This window comes from Cygnus olor, chromosome 11, assembly GCF_009769625.2.
Source record: "Cygnus olor isolate bCygOlo1 chromosome 11, bCygOlo1.pri.v2, whole genome shotgun sequence".
Classification (NCBI taxonomy): Eukaryota; Metazoa; Chordata; class Aves; order Anseriformes; family Anatidae; genus Cygnus; species Cygnus olor.
Window position 1 is genome coordinate 12177364 of NC_049179.1, and position 19246 is coordinate 12196609.

Sequence of the window (19246 nt, forward strand, 5' to 3'; positions counted from 1 at the left end):
GATATTGAAAGTATCTGGAAAAATTGTAGGAAAAGGCTTATATCTCAGACTAAAGCACAGTAAAACTGTTCTACAAATGATCTATTTGTAAGAATATGTAGATATAGGAAATTTTGACAGTCTTGGTAGCTTCCATAATGTCAGAATTAAGAAAAATAAAATAAAATAAATGTGGACGTATTTTGAGCATCCTAATCAGGTTTTGATCTCAAACTGATAAAACTAGGTGGAAAAAAATACAATAATACGGTAGTAAAGTGAAAACCAAGAAAACATCACGTAAACTTTTTGTTATCCTTTCCCTTACATGTCTGCTAACCAGTTCTATCCATGTGTCAGCAATCTGTCAGTATGGGCTGCAAAATGCTGTCAGGGCTCTGAGTACACTAATATGTATTAACAACCCTCACCAGCCTCAGCTGCGGCCACCCACACCTCTGCCATGGGTGCAGCAGCTCCGTTTAAGATCAGGCCTCGAAGCGGGTCCTTCTTTCAGATTTGTCATGGTTATGCCTGGCTGTGGGTATTATCATTTTGGGGATTGGCTTTCTGATTTAGAGCTGTATTTTACTTGTTATTTTAAATCTGTTTGAGCTTTTTGTTCATTGTGGATATTATCTCTAGTCTTCCTGCCCACTTTGCTTAGGAGCAAAATATAAGACAGGGTCCTGGGGGAGGGTGCAGTTCCTGGGCTGCTGACCTTGCTATCTGACTTGGCTCTCTCTGTTCCAAAGCAGATGTGTTTTCCCACTCCTGGGATGGCAACTTAATGGTGCAACAAACTGCTGTAGACTTTAGTAAGGCCACATCAGTTGACAGAAATAACATTTCTGTTTAGGTGTTCTCTGTGACTTGATACAAACTGAGTTCATGTGTGCTTTTCAAGCGTTAAATACTCTTAGTAAGCCGACAGGTCTGACTAGTGTAAAAATATCATGATGTCAAAATGTAGGTATAGGTACAGGAGTCAGCATGGACAACAGAAACTTTTTAGTCTTTCAGTGCTTTTCTTTTTCTGGCAATCATTCTTCTCTTTAAATCATGAATGTCTCTTCCTAAGCATCTTTTGGAAACAAAGCAAGGTGTCACTGGACAGCCTTCAGCCTTTGTAGCGATTCAAGCAGTCTGTATATGTTATAGTAGTGTTAATTCAAATGGTATTACTCTGATGCATTAAAACATATGAATAAGAACTTTGCCAGGCAGTTTGTTTACAGACAGATGTTGGTGACTCACGCAGGCCTGCAGCTGAAGAAGTCAAATTGAGTCCTGTTAGCATGATAATGCTTGGAGGCTATTGCCAACAGTTGTAGAGGAGATGTGAAGTCCCCATGAGAAAATTACTGATCACTGACCAGAAAGGTGAAAGGGTAATTAATGTTTCTGTATCATTGGCAATAATGTATGCAGATGGTCAGAACATGCATCTACACAAGATAGCCTCCTGTGCAGTACTTCAGCATATGCACCTACTTGCCTAGCTAAATTAAGCAGGACAAGTCTGTCAGTTTATAGGGTTTTTTGCCTGTGTTGGAACAACAGCCTTCCAACAGTTGGCAGTCAGTAAAGAACTAGAAACATCATTCAAACTGTTCATGAAATTATTTTTGGCATTAGCATATGCAGAAGTAAACAATATATATATTTTTAGTAAAACATGACTTATGGAAAATAGACCTGGTTGCAATGTTTTCCAGGTGATACCTGATAAGCTTGTTAGGCTGTCTGTTTCCAGTTGTCAGTGACCAAGTTTGTTCATGTCCAAACGCATAGAAGCTGCAACTATGTACATCTTATATTGGAATAGTCAAGACGAGAATCTGGTTCGCTGTCTGAAGGTATATGCTCTTGTCCATTTTTATTCAGAAAGCCCTTTAATTTCTGTAATGGATGTCTATGTAGAATGAGGAAAAATTCTTAGCCACTGCATGGGTCTGCAATAACATAATTCTGCTCTATGGACTACTAGTATCAGTAGCAGACTGAGAAAAAGTTTGAGTGAGATGTTCTCATGGTATAGAGTAAAAGAGCCTGCTAAGAAGAAAATATGTAGGAATGAGAGAAATAAGCTCTTTTTTTTTTTTTCTTCCTAGCAACTATATAGCTCCAAACTGTGAATGTAGAGCTTTACCGCTTTTTTTCCCCCGCTCCATCCATCAATTTTTGCTAACGTTTCTTTATCCTCATTCATTGTCAAATAGATTGTATTCAATTATGTCATCACTGAATGTTAATAAGAACAACTAGTACATCTGCTGGCTCCCACAGGAGCCAGGAACATCCTCTGATCCACCAGAGCTAAGTCAAATCTGAGTCCCTTGTGAAAATGAAATCACTTCCATCTCTTTTAGTACAATATAATAACAGAAAGTCTTCATTTATTTCCAGGCTACATTACCGAGTTGAGTTGAATTCATTTTATTAAGAACAAATAGCTTATCCCACTCTTATTGTACTTGACCGAGTGCCTCAATATGGAGCACTTGGGCTGCAGCCAGTCTGTGGTGAGGAAAAGGGATAATTTCACTTTGTTAGTGATTCACAATATAATTTCTTAATGAAGACTAAGTGTGCAACTTAAGAAACCAGAGCAATTGTCAAAATAGCAAAAGTTGACAAGTAGAAAAGAACAGAAGAATCAGAAATAAATTCCACACTTGCTTTCTGTCTTCATGTTACTTTCAACTTTAAAGTATAGCTTAACTTGGGGGTTCTATCCTCAGTTAATACACCATCTCTCTTTCTTTTTCGAGCATCATATTTTATTTGCTGTTTTGCTCTCACCCACGCAAACCAACAGGAGTGTGCAACCATTTCATGTGTTTTGTTATAGCGTTTCTGCATTTGTAATCTGATGCGCAGACTGCATGTGAGAAAGTGTCAATCTGTGCATCTAATGTTTGGTAATAATAAAAACAAGTGTCACTTATCTTCTGAAGCTATTCTCTGGTGGCCTCTTTTCTACCATTTTCTTAGTCTCTTTCAACTCTTACCATTTCTTATTCCTTCCTTTGGTGTTGCTGCATTTCCCTATATTAATTGTTCATTTTCTGCATTCATAACTACACTGTCTTTTTCACTAGAATTCCTCCCAGTGATGTATCATGTATATTTTCCAACCTTGTCCTTTCTCATGCCATCTCACTGCTCTTTGCTTATGTTCTTCTTCCATTTTCATGTTGGTGTGTCTCTAGACACTCAGTGACAGGCAGAAGTCATCTTGAGATGCAGGTCACCTACTTTGCTCACCATCCTGACTGTAATGGTTCACTGAGGAAAAGCAATTGTCCTGCTTACCTTTGTCTGATGTTGTTCATGACTTGCAATGTAACAGATCTCCTCAGTTTAGTCACTAACTGTTGCCTATTTCACAGAGCACTCAATGTTTTATTCTTAATCACAAAATAAGGGCCATCAAAGACCTTGAAGATAGATTGATGTCACTGAGAAGGAAATGGCAGATAAATTCAGGAATTCAGATCTGGCATATCCACAGTCCTCAGAGGGGTAACTTTTTTTTTTTTTTTTTTTTCAAACTAGGAAAAAAAATCTGTTTATGAACACAGTGATGTGTAAGTAAACCAAATATATTTTATTTCTGCAATTAATTTTTCTTTTTGCCTTACCTGTATTCAGATCTATACAAGTTTATATCTTTCAATTATGCCCACAATAATCACCTAAATTCCTGTGAAAATATATGCTACTAAATTGCATAATGATTGTGTAAGTATTATAATTGATCTCAAAATGTCTGCCCTAACATTTTTGTTAGGGCTACGAACACTGAACTCAAAACAAAAGTATAAGTATATGCAATGTGAATCAAGATGTGTTTGTTCTGGAGAGTCATGAAATTTAATGCATCTGCTGCTACTGTAACAGGATCATAAATATGCAGATGAGCCACAAGTTGTTTTGCTCAAAGATAAAAAGGAATCTGAAACACAAGAAAGGACAAATATTTATTCAAATACTTGAAATAGTGACCATTTGTGTATATTGTATTGGTTAATGTTAGATTCATTTAAACGCAAGCTGAGAGGAAAACAGTAGCTTTCTATAATGTTTAGGTCTATACATAAGTAGTTTTTCTTTCTTTAAGCCACAAGAATTTTTTCTACTTACTGTACTGATGGAGCTGTTCCCAAAGCCTGGGGCAAGGATCAACATGGAACGCAGGGGTTCTGTAACACCAAGGAATCAAAGACAGTACTGTAGCTGAACTTTGTACCTTTATTGTAATAGGGGCTTGACTCTTTATAGGATATAACATATTTGTAAACTGTGACAGTGCATGATTGCTCTATACCCCAGAGAGCTTGTTATTTCATGGTAAACAAGCACCCTCTACAAATACAATACAGGGTCAAAGAACTGATTATACTGTATCAGGGTTCTCATGACTCTAGTTACAGGAAATTTAACATTTTCCTTTTATTAGTCAATCAGGTGCAGCTCTATTACTGATAACTTTGAGGCCTCAAACCCAAATTCACTTTCTGCATGGGGCCTCAGCAGGATACTTCCAGCTTTGGTATTCATTAGATTTAATCCTGATTTATGAGCCAAATGTTGTTCTGCACTGTTTCAATGCATTTTAAATTTGTAGTTTAGCCAAACATATTTCTCCCTGAGTAGTATAGACTCTTGTTATGATGTAAAAATGGCCTTCATGATCATCAGATTGGCTTAGCTGAACTTGCTTTGAAATAATATTTATATTTAAGTGAAGTCTGTTGAAGGTGCACACCTACGTTTCGGGGCAAAGATAAATAGAGAAACATTTTTCTAGATGTGAAGGTTTTCTGTTAATATTCTCTGAGGAAGTGAAATCTGATGGTTATCACCTGATTGAACAGTTTTTGTTTACCAGATCAGAGATTTAATTTTCTTCAATTTTGCCAATGGTTATATTCAGCAGGTTTTCCTTTCTCTGTTTTCTCTGTTTGCAGTTGAGGGAGAGTTGAAATTTTCTGTTGTCTCTGTTGAATATAAATCAATGAATAACAAAAATATTTCATAGCTGTGTTCAGTAGTGAGGACGTATGGCCATAAGTCAGTATAAAACAAAGAATAAGGCAGTCATATTGCCAACCAACTTCACGAAACTCTGCTAGCTGTACAGATAGATGAGGTCATGATTGTGTTCAGTAAGTGCAAATGTCCATATTTCACAATTTTATGAACAATAAGGGCTTTAGAGCTGTCATTTAATGTTATTTAAATGACGCATATTTTGGAGAACAGCAATAGAAAAGCATATATGTAATCATAAAGCACTACTAATAACAGGAGACAAATGTAGGAATTACATGAACTGCCAAGAGCACCAGTATAGTTTCCTCTTCAAAAATCTTATACCAACTCTGCCAAACATGGCATGAATGGGAATCAGAAGAATGTGTGGTAAAATTGCTAACAAGGCAAAGTCTAAAGAACTTGACGCTGGACAAGAGGTTGTGCAAACAGTGTAAAAAAAAAAAAAAAAAAGACAAAGCTAGAGAATAATTGTTCCTTGAAAAGTTTATAATCCGCACAGATTATAGACAAAGTGGGCAGAAGGGAATTTAAATGTCTCCTTAGAGATGGCAATTTCTTTTAAGCTTGAATGGTAAATTAGTTTTTGCAAGATTCCTGACAAACTCTTCTAGGGATGGAAATTAGGCTTCTAGATCCCGTAAGTTTGTGGCCTTTAAGTTTAGGACACGTATTGGAGGAGTCTTCTATGGAACTGCAGGTGCTGTGAACTTTGAAGTGGTGTTGTCAAACACATCTTGCTTGGACCCCTGACTTTCAGTTGACATTCGCTTGGCTCAGCAGAACGGGTAATGGAGATCTTCACAAGGAGTCAAAATCCCAAAGCTTTCATGCTCACTGGAAGTTTAGAGAGAACAGTAAAGTGACAGGGGTGTGGGATGAGGCCGAGGTGAAGAAATTAAAGAAACTGCATAAAGGAGGGGACAAATCAGCTTTAGATGAAAATTTGTTTGTTTGTTTGTTTAAATACCCACCTGTTAAGCAAATTAATGGCCCACTCTGTAGTTTTTGTTTCAGGGATCCAAGGGACTCCCTCCGTGTTGAGGGCTAAGTAATCCCAAATGCAGTGCGATTCTGAATAAGGCTTGTGCAAACTGTGCCTGCCTAACTAGATGGCAGGTCTTGAGGGTCAGTTTCATGTTGTAGTTGTGAACATGTTTCTGTCTTTGTTCTTGTAGTACTACTGGCCGTAGTTTTGAGATGAGAAACTTGGCTTTCTGCATCGGTAGATCTAATGGCTAAATTCTGCCGAAATCGTTTGTGATCAGGTCAGATATATGTGCTGTCTGCACCAGGGTGTCTTTCTCTTTTTTTAAAGATAAGAAATTGCATCGGTATAATTGAAGTCATAATTCAAGGACCGTGTGGTTGATAAAGTAACTAGCAGCTGAAATGGATCCCTCTGGCTGCTTTTGGCATCTCCCCTTTGGCTGCTTTCCTCCCAGCCTAGTTTCAGCAGAGGGCACTCTGTTCCTAACGATGAAGGAGGCGCCTTCCCTCGCTGGTGAGAAACCTAAACAGATTGGAAAAGTTTCCAGTGCAACATATTTGAACAAACTCTTCATCGGTTATGTTTAGTTCACTGGAGCGTATTTTTAACTTCGGTGGCAGGGATAATAGCCCTTTTTCTGTGCGTTGCTCTTAGGCTCGGCGAAATCTTGGGACATCAGTGGGAGCCGTAGCGAAAGGTAGAGGATTTTACGGAGATACAGCCGAGCAGCTGAGAGGGAGACCGCGAGCAGAGCTGTCGGACGAGGCGTGCTTGTCAGATTTACAGTAGGAAACCTAAAAATATCGCGGAGGGCAGCGTGATTAAAGACCTCCTCGGTGTGCGAGCAGATTTGCAGCTGGACTGCGAGAGCAGCTTGGAGATGAGACACGGGATGCTTGCGGTTTTGGAAGCCGCTCCGCGGCAGGCTTGGGGGGCTGCCTTCACGGTAGCTTTCGCCCCTCGGGGGGAAGACGAACGGCTCGGCCCCGGGCTCTCGGCTGCCGGCTCCGGAGCACCGCCAGCCCTCGGCAGCCGGCGGGGAGCCGGGCCCCTCTGGCCGGGCGCCCGCTCGCTCTGCCCGGGGGCAGCGGGGGAGCGCGGAGCCGCGGCGGCGCTGGGGGCGCCGGGCAGGGCCATGGCCCCGCACCGCAGGTGGAGGCGCCCGGGAGCCTCCGGCCGGGGCCGGGCTGAGAAGGGGGGGACCGGGGAGAGGGAAGGGGGGGGGGGGGGGGGGGGGGGGTCCCGGCCGGCTGCCAGCAGCCTGTAGGACCTTGGCTAACGGGCGGCGGTGGGCTGGAGCCTGCCGCGAGGGAGGGGCTCTCCGTGATGCAGGATGCTGGATCGCCGGTGCCGTGACGGGCCAGGCTCTCCGTGCCCTGCGGGAGGGAAGGAGGCGCCGGCGGAGCCCGAGCTGCTCCCTGCCTCCCCTCCGGCCCCGCTGAGCCGAGCCGGGCTCCGCACCAGGTGGGTGAGAGAAGCGGGGCTGCCGGGCCGGGCCACGGCAGCAGCAGCTGCAGGCTCCCGGGCAGCTGCCCCCAGCCCGGGCGGGCAGCAACGCCCTGCGGGACGCAGACCGGCCTGGAGGGGCTCCGTGCCGCGCCCCGGGGAAAGGGGAACCGCTCGCCCGCTGGATGAGCCCAGGCACGGCACCTGCCGATAACAGAGGCTGCTGGATCCCGGCAGCGCCTGGCGAGGGGATTAGCCTTCCTTGCTAGCTGGCACAGCAACCTGGGACTTGTGAATGACCGGAGCATCCAGGAGCGCTAAGGGCTGGGGGTGGGTGGGGAGAGGGTGTTCCTCTCCTCTTTTTATTTTTTATTTTTTATTTTTTATTTTTTATTTTTTATTTTTTTAAGAGGAAAGGGATTAAACACTTATGTAAGGAGTCTTAATTACGTTTAGTTGACAGGTGCGAGAGCTAGTTTTCTTTCAGGACACTTGATCTTTTAGAAATGAGTTGTTTTTTTTTGGTTTTGAAGGCAAGATTTGCCTGCGCTGTGTGTCCTCCCAAAATATTGGGGTGGAGGGTAGGAGGAGGGGAGGGCAGGCGGGCTGCTGGTGTGTGCCTGTGCATGTGTGCGTTAGGGGTGTGCAGAACTTGTACTACTTTATAAGATCACTATGGTAGCGAAGAGCTGAGGCAACAAGATGCATTGATACCAAGAGTCAACAGAATTAGCAGTGTTATTAAACGGTTTATCCTGCTGGCAATTTTAAACTGAAGTTTTTTAGTAAAAGTGACCAGCCATTTAGTGTTGGCCCTGTAACTGACGAGGATCACTAAACTGAAGGACTTTTTTCCTCTGCCCTGATCACTTTAATCTCTGAGCTGTTATGATCAGAACTCCCAAAGGCAGTGTGAATGGTTGATGGGGTCCCAGGGCTGGGCTCTCTATTTTGGATGGGTGAAAGTGAGAGGTGAAGGTGGGAAGGGTTGCTGATTTGATAAACTGACCTACGTGCAGGAGATGATCAAACTTGCCCCCTATTGCTTGCTTTCCCAAACCTTCCTTCATTCTCTCCCCGTTTCTGTTGCCTAACTGGAACTGCATCACCCTGCAGGCTGTGCTCATGGCATGCTTTCCTAGTCGGCTCCACTGGCCAGCACAGAGCTCCAGTGTTTGCACTGCGCTTCTTCCAAAGGCTGGTTCCATCCCTTTGCCCAGTTCGCTTTAGTCATTGAAATTCTGGCGGAGCCCACTTGATTTTGTTTGTAACTTGAAACAATCTCTCTCAGCAGAGTCTCAAGGCACGAGGATGGCCAGCCCTAAAGCCACAGGGCTCTTCTGGGAGGTCATTTGGCTTGCCATTGCTATCTACGCTCATCTACAGGTAGGCAATGAACTTGTTGCTATTGTTATGCTTGGTGTTTCCGATGATCTTGCCACAAACTTTCAGTTACTGTCTTTTAAGCAAAGCTGCTGAGGTACCTGCATTGTAAATGAAAGGTTTCCAATGAGAGTGGGATTTAGGTTTATCACTGAATTTAATTTCAAAGGCATCCAGATGGGAAATCGATATTTTCTCTCTCAGTAATATTGTACCTGACTCAACTGTACAGGGACCAAAGGGAGATCTTGCCAGATGTGTAATGCCTGGGGTCTTTCAAGGCAATACAGCTGCCCTTTGCCCACAGCAGATTTAGCACCTGATAAATGTTAAGATACTGTAAGTGACAGGGGTTATATAAATACCTGTGTAGAAACATGTGAAGCACTTGGTAGTCGGCGAGTATCCTGGGAAGACTGAGGTCCAAAAAGGTCTTTCCTTCAAGCGTTCAATGAATACAGGAACCATAGAGGAAAGCCATAGCTGCCAACTGATCTATTGCCTGACACATGAGCCTAGTCGGTTCCAAGAAGTGAGTATTTCAAGAAATATGGTGTGCTGGCATGCAGCAGAGATGTTGTTATAGTCTGTCATCCTCTATAGTGGTAGTTCCCACAGTACAGAATGTATCAAGGATTCTTCAGTCCTCTATAGGCCCAAATCAAAAATTACTTAGAAAAGGACAATTAAACCGGAGAACATTTTTGAAATAAATGGCATTTGAAGTACTGTAGTAATTTTTATAAAATAAAGTATCGGTTTTGTAGAAAATCAGTGACACTATTGTAACTGTACTGTTTTCATACTGTGATGTTGAGAAATGGTGGTTTCAAACTGGAGCCTGATGGGCTGGGCATTATTTAAACATACATCCTGAAGAATTTTGAATCAAATGATAATACAGCAGGCAAAAGAGAATTCAAAAGGAGTATGAAGAAATAAAGAGACAGTACTGGACAGCTCAGTAAGCTGTAATTCATTTATGGTGGACTTTGGGGCTTACGGTAGTGGGAATAAGCAGTGCTACTTGCTAATAGCACTAGTGCAGTGTGTACTGTGAAATGTTTGGCAGTTGCTTATCAATCAACGCCTCTTGTATCTATATTATGGTTGCTGCCAGTCTTGAAAGTACAGAAGTTACCTGAGTAAAGGATTCACCATAAAAGTGAAAAGCATTAGATTCTTTATTAAGTGTGCAGAAAAACAGCATACATACACTGCATGTGCAAGCAGACAGGACAGCAGTGGAATCTTCAGCTTTTTGCTTGCTTCTCATGTAGGAACAAAAATGTTACTGATTTTCTGTGCCTGATCTGCTTGTATTTTTGTGTGCGAGCAGTTGAGTGATGTTGCAATAACAGGCCCTATAAAGCACTCAAAGTAGTATGTGAAGTTCACTTAATAGTTCTGTGAAAGATAAGAATAGAAGTACAGGAAAGGGAAAGGTCAGCTTTGTGTTTGGGCCTTTTGGTTATGAAGAGACCGCTTTTTTTCTTTTATAATGTGTTTTTTTTCTATTTTTTTCCATATTTTTCTTATTGCAGAACTGGAATCAGTGGTGGCATAGTTTCCTCTTCTCCACAAATGGTTTGGCATAGCTTCACTTGTCTCTTCATAGTAAAAAGTATCCAAACACATTGTAGTAATCAATAGGCTATTGTGAATAGCTTTATGAACATTTCAATCCAGGTCAAATTCTTTTGGTCTTGATTGTCCTGTTAAATATTCCAATCTATTTGGCATATTTGAGCCATTAGCACTTAACCCCAATCTTGCAGGAGGCCCTTCTGCTCCTAAATTTTAGGTGTTCTATCACAATTTTAGTCACATTAAAGCTATCTTATATTACTTAACATAACATTTTTGGTATCCAATAACCATTAATTCTTTAATTGGTTGCTTGGGGCCATACTATATGGACCACACACAGTTATTCTACCCTAATATTGTACCATAGCTTCCACTTGTGTTGTTTTTGGCTATTGAAGTGCTTATGTCTGGAGCTAATCAATTAGAAACAATTGGATGCTGGGCAAGGTCACAAGTCTATGTCATGTCACTTATGTGCAATTGATTAATTTCATCCTGCTTGAGGCAGGTACAGAATAAAATAATAACCATTTAAAAAGCATGTGGTGGAAATGTGGTATGAATGTAACGCAAAGAAAACTTTAACATGAGAAGTTGTGAAAAAGAGGTAGCTGTTACTGAGAAGAAATGAAAGTTAACTGGTTATAGGATCCTACACCAGTTACGAGCACGGCACAGTGTTTAGCTAGGTTCCAAACTGAACTCTGAACTTACAGATACGCGGTGTCTCAAGTTCATGACAATTTTTTTAAGGGCAGATTAATTGCCATACTGGTAAATTAATAAGATATGATAGGATAACCCAGTGAATTGTTTACTGCTTGGTGTTGATGAGCTGCTTTTTAAAACCGTTCTGTGAGCAAGAACAAGGGCATAAAGTTGACTCTGGAAGAGATCACTTATGGGCTATCCTTGCTTGTGCTCTTTTGCAGACATAGGGCCTCCTTTTTCTGACTTGTGCCAGTATAACTGAAATGAGTGGAACTGCATTTGCCTAAAGCCAATAGTGACCCAACAAAATGGTGTCTGTATGTCTGTCTTAAAATAAAAAAAAAATAGCAGCAATATCATCATGGAATAATTCACTATTTCTAAAGATTTAAATGATGAATCCATCCAAGGAGGATATTGTATTCTACTGATTTTTGTGAACATTAAGTCTCAGGCAAGGATATAGTTAACTATTGATGTGTATTCATTCCTCAGTATGGCGTAAGAGGCTTCTTGTTTTTCTCCCATGATAGCAGCTTAGTTATCAATAGTAGAGATTTTAGGCAACAGTTAAGCTAATAAAATAAAAGTATTTAAGTCCAATTTTGCTATTTAAATCTCTTGAGAAGATATGGCTATGTACTGGTAATTGAAAAGGCAGGATGTTCAGCCTGGTACCTAACCCTTTCTCAATCTTGTGGTAACATTTTGTTACACCATTAAGTTAGATGCTGTTATATGTTATGAAATATGTGCAAGAATGTATATCTGATATTCTTACTAATGAATTAATGTCAGCAAGAAATGATTGCTAGCAGAATCATATAGACAAAATTTGGAGTTTACACATGGGTTCATTTTAGATTTATTCTCTGGTATGTTGTTTTCAAATCAGGAATACACTGATATTTTCTTAGGTTCCTAGAGTCCTAGTTAAATCCTCTACAAGTCAGCCCATTTTATCCCCAAAGACTGTGGGGTGGCTAATGTCTGAGGAGGGAATAATAGCAAACACACCATGTCTGGATATTTAAGAAGCATTAGCTTTGGATTTCTATGGAAGGGAAAGCTTTGTAGGTCACATATTCATTGAATAAGCTGTTACTTGCTCCCATGATTTATGCTTTCGCGATCCCTGCATGCATTATGTTTTTTTCTAACTATCTGTGATATTTTGGATGTAAAAGATATACATGCTGAAAACATTATCTTATTCAAAATGATTCTGCCATAGCCAATCTGCTGAAAACTACCAACACAGTAAATGTCCTTAAGGTTGAGTTGTGCAAGGCCAAAAATCTGATGTCCATTACATGACATAGTGGACTTGGAGACCATCTTTGTGGAAAACCTTTGGAATATGTTTTACAGTCACTGAATGTATTGCACACCAATGTCAGAAAATATTGATCTACATGCTATATAAGAGTAAGGATTTTTAAATCTTCAGTAACTTTAATCAAAACTATCAGGTTGCGATTTGCAAATCCAGAGTTAAATCTAAAGCAGTTTCACTTTTGTAGGCAGGTTGCAATTCTGCACCCATCTGGAGTTTTGCCATCAGCCTCAATAGGCTTGTGGTTTTATCCTTTGTTTTAACATTGAAATACATCTACTGCAGACAAATAACACTTTAGAGACTCAGTAGAAGTATTCCGACTTAAAATATTGTTATTGACAATCTTGTAACTCAGTGACAGCATTACCAGAATACTTACGTAAGTTCCTGAATTCATTTTGAATTTATGACTAATAATGATTGCTCAACCAGTGCTCATAGGATCTGAACTGCTGTTACCCCCTATTTACAATGCAAAAGAATGGAATTGGCAGAAGGTTTGTGATGAATCTGTCTTGTGACTTGAGACACAAAATATGTATGAATACTTATTTTTAAAAATGTAATCTCATCAAAAGTTTAAGTCAACTATGGGAGATGACCAAAAGTCCAGATGATATCAGTGAGGGGGGCATTTTACTATTATTTCTTTATTTCAATTTTTAATAAATATTATTTATAATAGTGATTATGAATGATGCTTGCAGTGATACAAGTCAGAAAAATCAACCTTTGGTTATTCAGCTAAAGCATAGTCCAAAATCATTCATGCCAATGAGGTGAAAGTGTTTTAGTCTCCATGTCCTGTTAGATTTATAATGCTGTATTTACGTCTTCAGACATGAGTATCATTGCTCATTAAAATGATAAATTCTGATGAGATTATTAAATCAGTTGTGTGTAGAGCTCCAGATTGCTTGCTCCAAAACTAGATATTCAAACATGGAATGTTTTTAGAAGAGCTTTGATGTAAGAATAATCTTTCACAACAGCCAGTGGCTTCTAATTTTTCTTGAAAAAGTAGTTAGGAAGTGAAGGAATAGCTTTAGGATTCTCTCTGGTTTTAGCAAACACTTGAAAGATTAGTCATTGATAATTATTCATTCAGGTCTGCTTGGTGCAGCTGGCTCCTTCATATTCCTTACCAAATTGAGGCATGAACTGCACTGAAGGGGCAGTGCACACCAAATTGTTCCTGCCTTTGCATCACAGAAAATGTACACGATTGGTTGTACTGATGTTAAAGTCCTTTTACCAGTTGTTTAAAAATTATGGTTTGGCCATCCCAAATAATGACTTTGGCTTCATAAGAATGTATTTTAAAATCTGAGACCTTTTTATTTGTTTTTACTTCTAGAAGCTGTAAGGTCCGCATGTTTGTCTTTATCTGCAATCATTAGGCTTGAAGCTTTTCTTAAAATATAGGGTTCTGTATGCTCACCTGAATCCAGGAACTGGTATTTAAGAAAACACCAAATATAATGTGGCTTGCAACTAAGTGGTAAAATATATTAATTTCAGTGCTAGTGAAAGCATGTTTATAATTGTGCCTCTATACTTGTTTGTGTCGTAAGGTTATGTGAGAAATCCGTGGCAATGTCAGTGTGTTACACCATACTGACTGCAAATGTACTTGACTGTTAAGTCCGTGTTGTTAAGATTCTGTATAGTTTATAGCATTAATGATGATCTTGTGACCATGTACAGTCCAGCACAGCCTGCCTTGAACAATCCCAGTGTAATTCTTGTTACGCAAAATCTCTGTAAAACAGTTTGTGCGTGGTAATAGAGTGAGTTTGGTTTTGAAATGTAGTTTCCTAGTGAGCACAACATTCCAGAAGGGACACTGGGTATAGCCATAACAATTCTGGAGAGACAGCTAAGTGAGATTCTTATTCTGGTTGTGCAGATAGAAGTTGGAAAAGATAAGCAAACAGCCGATGGAAGGAAAGTCAGGCTTTAATCAGTGTGTCTAGATTTGGCCCTACCTTGGTTTCTGCATTCAGCCCAACATTAGATAAATTTCCTTTTGAAGGTTCAATAAACTTAAAGCCCAGTGTTTATTTGTCTACGTGGCTTTTCAGTCTGAAAGAGGTTTTCAACTTTCCTGTGAGTTTTGGAATAAGAATTTTGTTTCTCTTATTTTGGAATGGAACGAAATGTTTATAGACTTGAACCTTTTGTAGTTATCTCAATTACTGATGTACTTTCCCAACTTCTGGTATAGTGCATCTGGAATGCTATTTATCTCTCATTCCTGGATCTCTAGAAGAAATTGTCAAATTTGTACAAGTATCTTAGAAAAGGAAAGCTTGCTATCATGAGCAAGAGCCACATGGGAATTGCATGACACTGCAGTTCTGTTATGCCCTCTGCACTCACTTTGTTACTGATAATTTGCTTAGGTTCTGAAAACAAGTACATAAAGAATTTTTCTCCCTGTAAGAGAACTTTCGATACTATCTGAAGACTGTAGACTGTCAAGCACTCTTGGATTTAAGGGTCGTATTTTCCAAATGGCTTCACTCTGCCTTCTAGGAGCAAGTACAGGTCTGCAAACTCATTTTTGACTGTCAGCTACGTAAGGGTGCTAAATCTGATGCAGAGAGAGAGGCGTTTTCAGAAGGGTCTGTGATATGGAGCCTTTACTTCAGTAAGCCCTGAGCTTTTGTAAGTTAAACACATACAGTTAAGTAATTAACTGTATTGGTAGGTGCTTAGCTGGATTTTCAAAACAAGTTATAGGTTAAATTTCCATTAGTCCAATGGGAACCAGGCATTTTAATGCCTTAGGCACTTCCAAAAGTCTGACTAACCATCTATCTTCATATTTTGATGATTAAACCAAAACTTTGACTCTTAAAGCTATTTTGAGAGAATAGGTTTCTGGTGTGTAAATTCTAGTACCTGGGTGTGTAGATATTTGATAATTCTTGAGAAGTGCAAGTACAAACATCAAGTATTTATAAATGGAGTGCACTTTCTGAAAACTTGGCCTAATACACCCCTTCCAGACAGCATATTACATAAATTGTTTAGGAACAATGTTATTTCTGTTTCTAATTTTATATTTATTAGATTTAACATCATTATGGAGAGAGAATGAAAACAGTATTCTCAGTCTGTTTTGAGAAATGTGGTTTCCAAGAATTGTCAGTTTGTCATGCTTCTGGATCCACTAGAAACACAGCAAATGCAGTCAGCTCGAATAAATTGTGAAACAATATTAAAAATGCATTTACGATTGCAATTACTAGATTGTTGTTGTATGCTAACTGTTGTCATTTGTGGCATGGTGGGAGGTCCCAACTGGTTAATGATGCTGTTTTGTAGCGCTAAGTAAGTGGAGCTTTTGTTTATATGTGGAAACATGTATTTCTGCATTTATGTAATGTTTTTTCTGTCATCAGGTGCTTTGCCAAAAATCTAAGCTGCTTAAAATTTATAGGATACAGTCTCTTGTCAGTGCATGCAAACAGAACAGGGTATCATTTATAACATGTATATGTGAAAGGATTTGTGAAGGCTCCCTGTAGCAAATGCAGACGCAGAGAAGAGCACTTCAGTTCTCTGATCTATTGCCTTAGTTCCGGAGAATTAAGAAGGCATGGGCACACCTGCCACACCACAGGATGCCAGGAGAAGGTGATTGCTTTCTCTCAGACGCTGTTTGATGATGTGTCCTGGCCTGCACCTTTCAGAAGCTCTGAGAAGGTTGCAGAAAATAGCTCTATTCTGAGCTGGCTGATTCAACAAGAGATTAGCTAGCTCAAAAAATCTTCCCCTGATTTTTTATTTTTATATTTTAGTTGTTGCCGTATCTCTGTTGTGTATGTGGCTTCTCCAGACCATCTACTGGCATGGAGAAATAAGCAAGGGTGATGCAAGTAGTGTTTCTGGTGCATTCAGATATGTCTCTTCCAACAGTTGTTGTCCTTGCTTCCCAGGTACTGCAGCCTCTTGCTGGTGTAGCAGTGGTGTGGAAGCAGAAGGCTGAACAAGCTCACTGCTCTCTGTGGATGCATAACAAATAAAATATGCTAAGATATGATTTGGCTTCCTCTCTTGAGAGTCTCCTTTTATTAGATGTTTTCAAGGTCTCATTATTCATTTGGTGTTTTGTTTTCTTGAGTCTCCAAATAGTTTTAAACTGCTCCCTGGGTGACTAACATGGATGTTGGCTGAAAAAAAAAATAGCATTGCAGCGTCTTGAGTATTGCCTGCTTGGTAGATGATGTTCTAATTGGAAACTGCCAGGCACTTCCAGTGTATTACTGATTTTTTCAGCTGATCTCATCAACACTTGTTAGAAAGCTGAAAAGGGCATACATTCACCACTGGAGAGGCGTGTAGATTGTGCTGTATGCTACGCATGGATTTGACTAACACCAGTAACTAAGACCGCTTGAATGAACTCTGTTTTCATGTGGCCTGATTGTATAGTTTTACTTGTATGAATGTAAGATGCTTTCTGTGACTAACAGTTACACTTTTCCTCTGGAACAGTGATTCCTAGGTGTATCTCTTCATGGAACTGCCAGCTCAGAGCCTGGCAACAGTGAATAATGGAAATTAAATGTTAGGAAGCACCATGAAGGGAAGATAGATGCAAAGTGAAGTGCATCATCCTCTCACTGTATTAATTCCTTAAACGTGTGATCCCAGTCTAAGTACTGTATACGGTTCTGACCCTTTATAAATGAAACAGGTGGAAAGACAACAAAAAGAGCTTGTAATGATCTTGGGATCTGCACGCCAAAGGTTTTCTCGAGTGGAAGGATACATGGATTCAGGGGAAGACAAGACAAGCACTTGGAAGATCCACACAGTATTACTGAACAGACAAACTATGGCAGGCTAAAAAAAAAAAAAAAGTATGTGAGTCCAGGGAAGTATGGTATGTACTTGCTCTGTACGTGCTGTTCTCTGGGTATCCACTTAAGGCTCCTGTTGGAAGCTGATGGACTAGATGGGTACTTGGTCAGAACCAATTCAGATGTTTTTCTACCATCTTGATATTCTTTGGGATTACACTTGATAGTCATTGAAAGGGAAGTTAGAATCTATGCTACTGTCATTTGTGACTCACTATTTAAAAGCTAAAACTAAAGAAATATATCCTCTAAACTCCAGCTGTATTTGAAGGTATATTCTGGATGCTAAGGACTTGCTTAAAAACTGCATAGGTACATACATTCTGAGCTTCTTTGTCTGCCTGGAATACGTTCTTATTTTTACAGCTTTTTTTTTTTTTTAACAAAGTTTTGTTTCTGACACTCTAAAAAATACCAAAACTTTAGAATTTGAAGGAGTGCAAGGAAATTTAGGTCATTTTGATTGTTGGAGTAGTTTCTTGTTTTTAAACAAACACTAGCATTTCCTTTAGGAAGATAAATAGAGCAATGGCTTCCGATATTTTACTAAATAAGGCTTGGCTCAAATTCTACGTTCATTATGTGATAAGTCCTTCCATAAGACACAAATATTCCAGACATTTTCCCTGCATGAGTGAACACTTGCCTTCACCCCAGTGTGAAACTGTGAGCCCAAATGTATTTCCCATTTCCCCTTCCTACCTATTTCAGTTAAATTTAGAACACAATAGGTTGGTTAAAACCATACAGAACCCTCCCAAATGCCATCTTAATGTATAGTTTTTTACCGTGCAGCTGTTTATCTTCTGCTAAAAGGAAACTATAAATGTATTTTTAATGCCAGGTTCTGGGCTTAAAATGCCATTACTTATCCAGTGGGAATAGATTTGAAAATTAGTAAGCAATTAGATCAGTAGGCAAATACATTTTACTTAATGTTGCAAGTCTCATGGGCCTTTCAAATATCATGTTAGCATCACCTGTTCTTAACTTGCAACCTTTTAAATCTTTGCGTAGTCTTAGATAGCAGTGTTACTTAGGGAAAAAGTTGTGTATTTTTTTTCATTTTTATATGAGCTGATTTATTTATTTATTTATTTATTTATTTAATTTGTATGGTTTCTGTGAGGGCAACAAAGATGTACTGCAAACGTTAAGCTTTTCTTGGAGAAAATTTCTTCCTGTAGATAACCATCTTGAGAAGTGCCTTAGCTGGGATAACAGAACATGTGGGTCTTGTTCTGATCTTTTGAACTTCCTTGAATTATGTCCTTAGCAAACAGCAATGATGTATTTGTTTATAATTGCTTATTTTTCTTGCTGAATTTAGACCTCTGTGAGCCATCTGTCACATGTCACAAAGAAGCCACAATTCAGAAATGGGCAAAATGTAGGAATTGTAGACTTCTTTTTATTATTTCAAACATTAAGTCCAGCCTCCCACGAGACACTGAAGAAAGGACCTTGTCTTCTTCAACTGTGTTATAGGAGTGTCCCATCATTCCTTGTCTGCCAAAAATTCACATTGATTTATTCAGTGGTGTAGTATGAGGACTTGCACTAAAACCTCAGTCCTGGAATGAGATCCAGCCTGGGGAACCCTGTGGACTTCATTAGGTTACTGTGCCACAACTGAGACCTTATTTTGTAAAATTTGTAAAAGGTTTTCTAGCTGAACAGTATGACATTTTGCATTTGAGTAACAGTGCCAGTGAAGTCTGTAGGCACTTTGCCTGAGACATCACTGGGAGTTTTTCCTGAGTAAGACCTGCCCATAGGAAGCAAACTGAGTAGCTGAATTTCATTAGTGCTAATGAGTTGGTTATCATACTTCCTGTTGTGTGGTGTGAATCATTTTGTCTCTTCATGTAA

The 19246-nt window shown here is 39.7% G+C and overlaps 1 protein-coding gene across 6 annotated transcripts in view; it reads left to right on the forward strand.

The window, feature by feature from the left end:
* The first annotated feature begins 6322 nt into the window (after window positions 1-6322).
* Window positions 6323-19246, forward strand: part of ADAMTSL3 (ADAMTS like 3) — a 190456-nt gene continuing 177532 nt past the window's right edge. Inside the window, exons 1-2 of one of the 6 annotated variants that reach the window (XM_040569593.1) lie at window positions 6323-6544; window positions 8769-8863. In XM_040569593.1, coding sequence (XP_040425527.1) covers window positions 6433-6544; window positions 8769-8863 — 207 coding nt within the window. In that variant the 5' untranslated portion in view covers window positions 6323-6432. Of the gene's footprint in view, window positions 6545-6580; window positions 6817-7286; window positions 7496-8768; window positions 8864-19246 lie in introns of those variants that run through there. The other 5 variants (XM_040569594.1, XM_040569597.1, XM_040569598.1 and 2 more) reach the window with 5 other exon arrangements.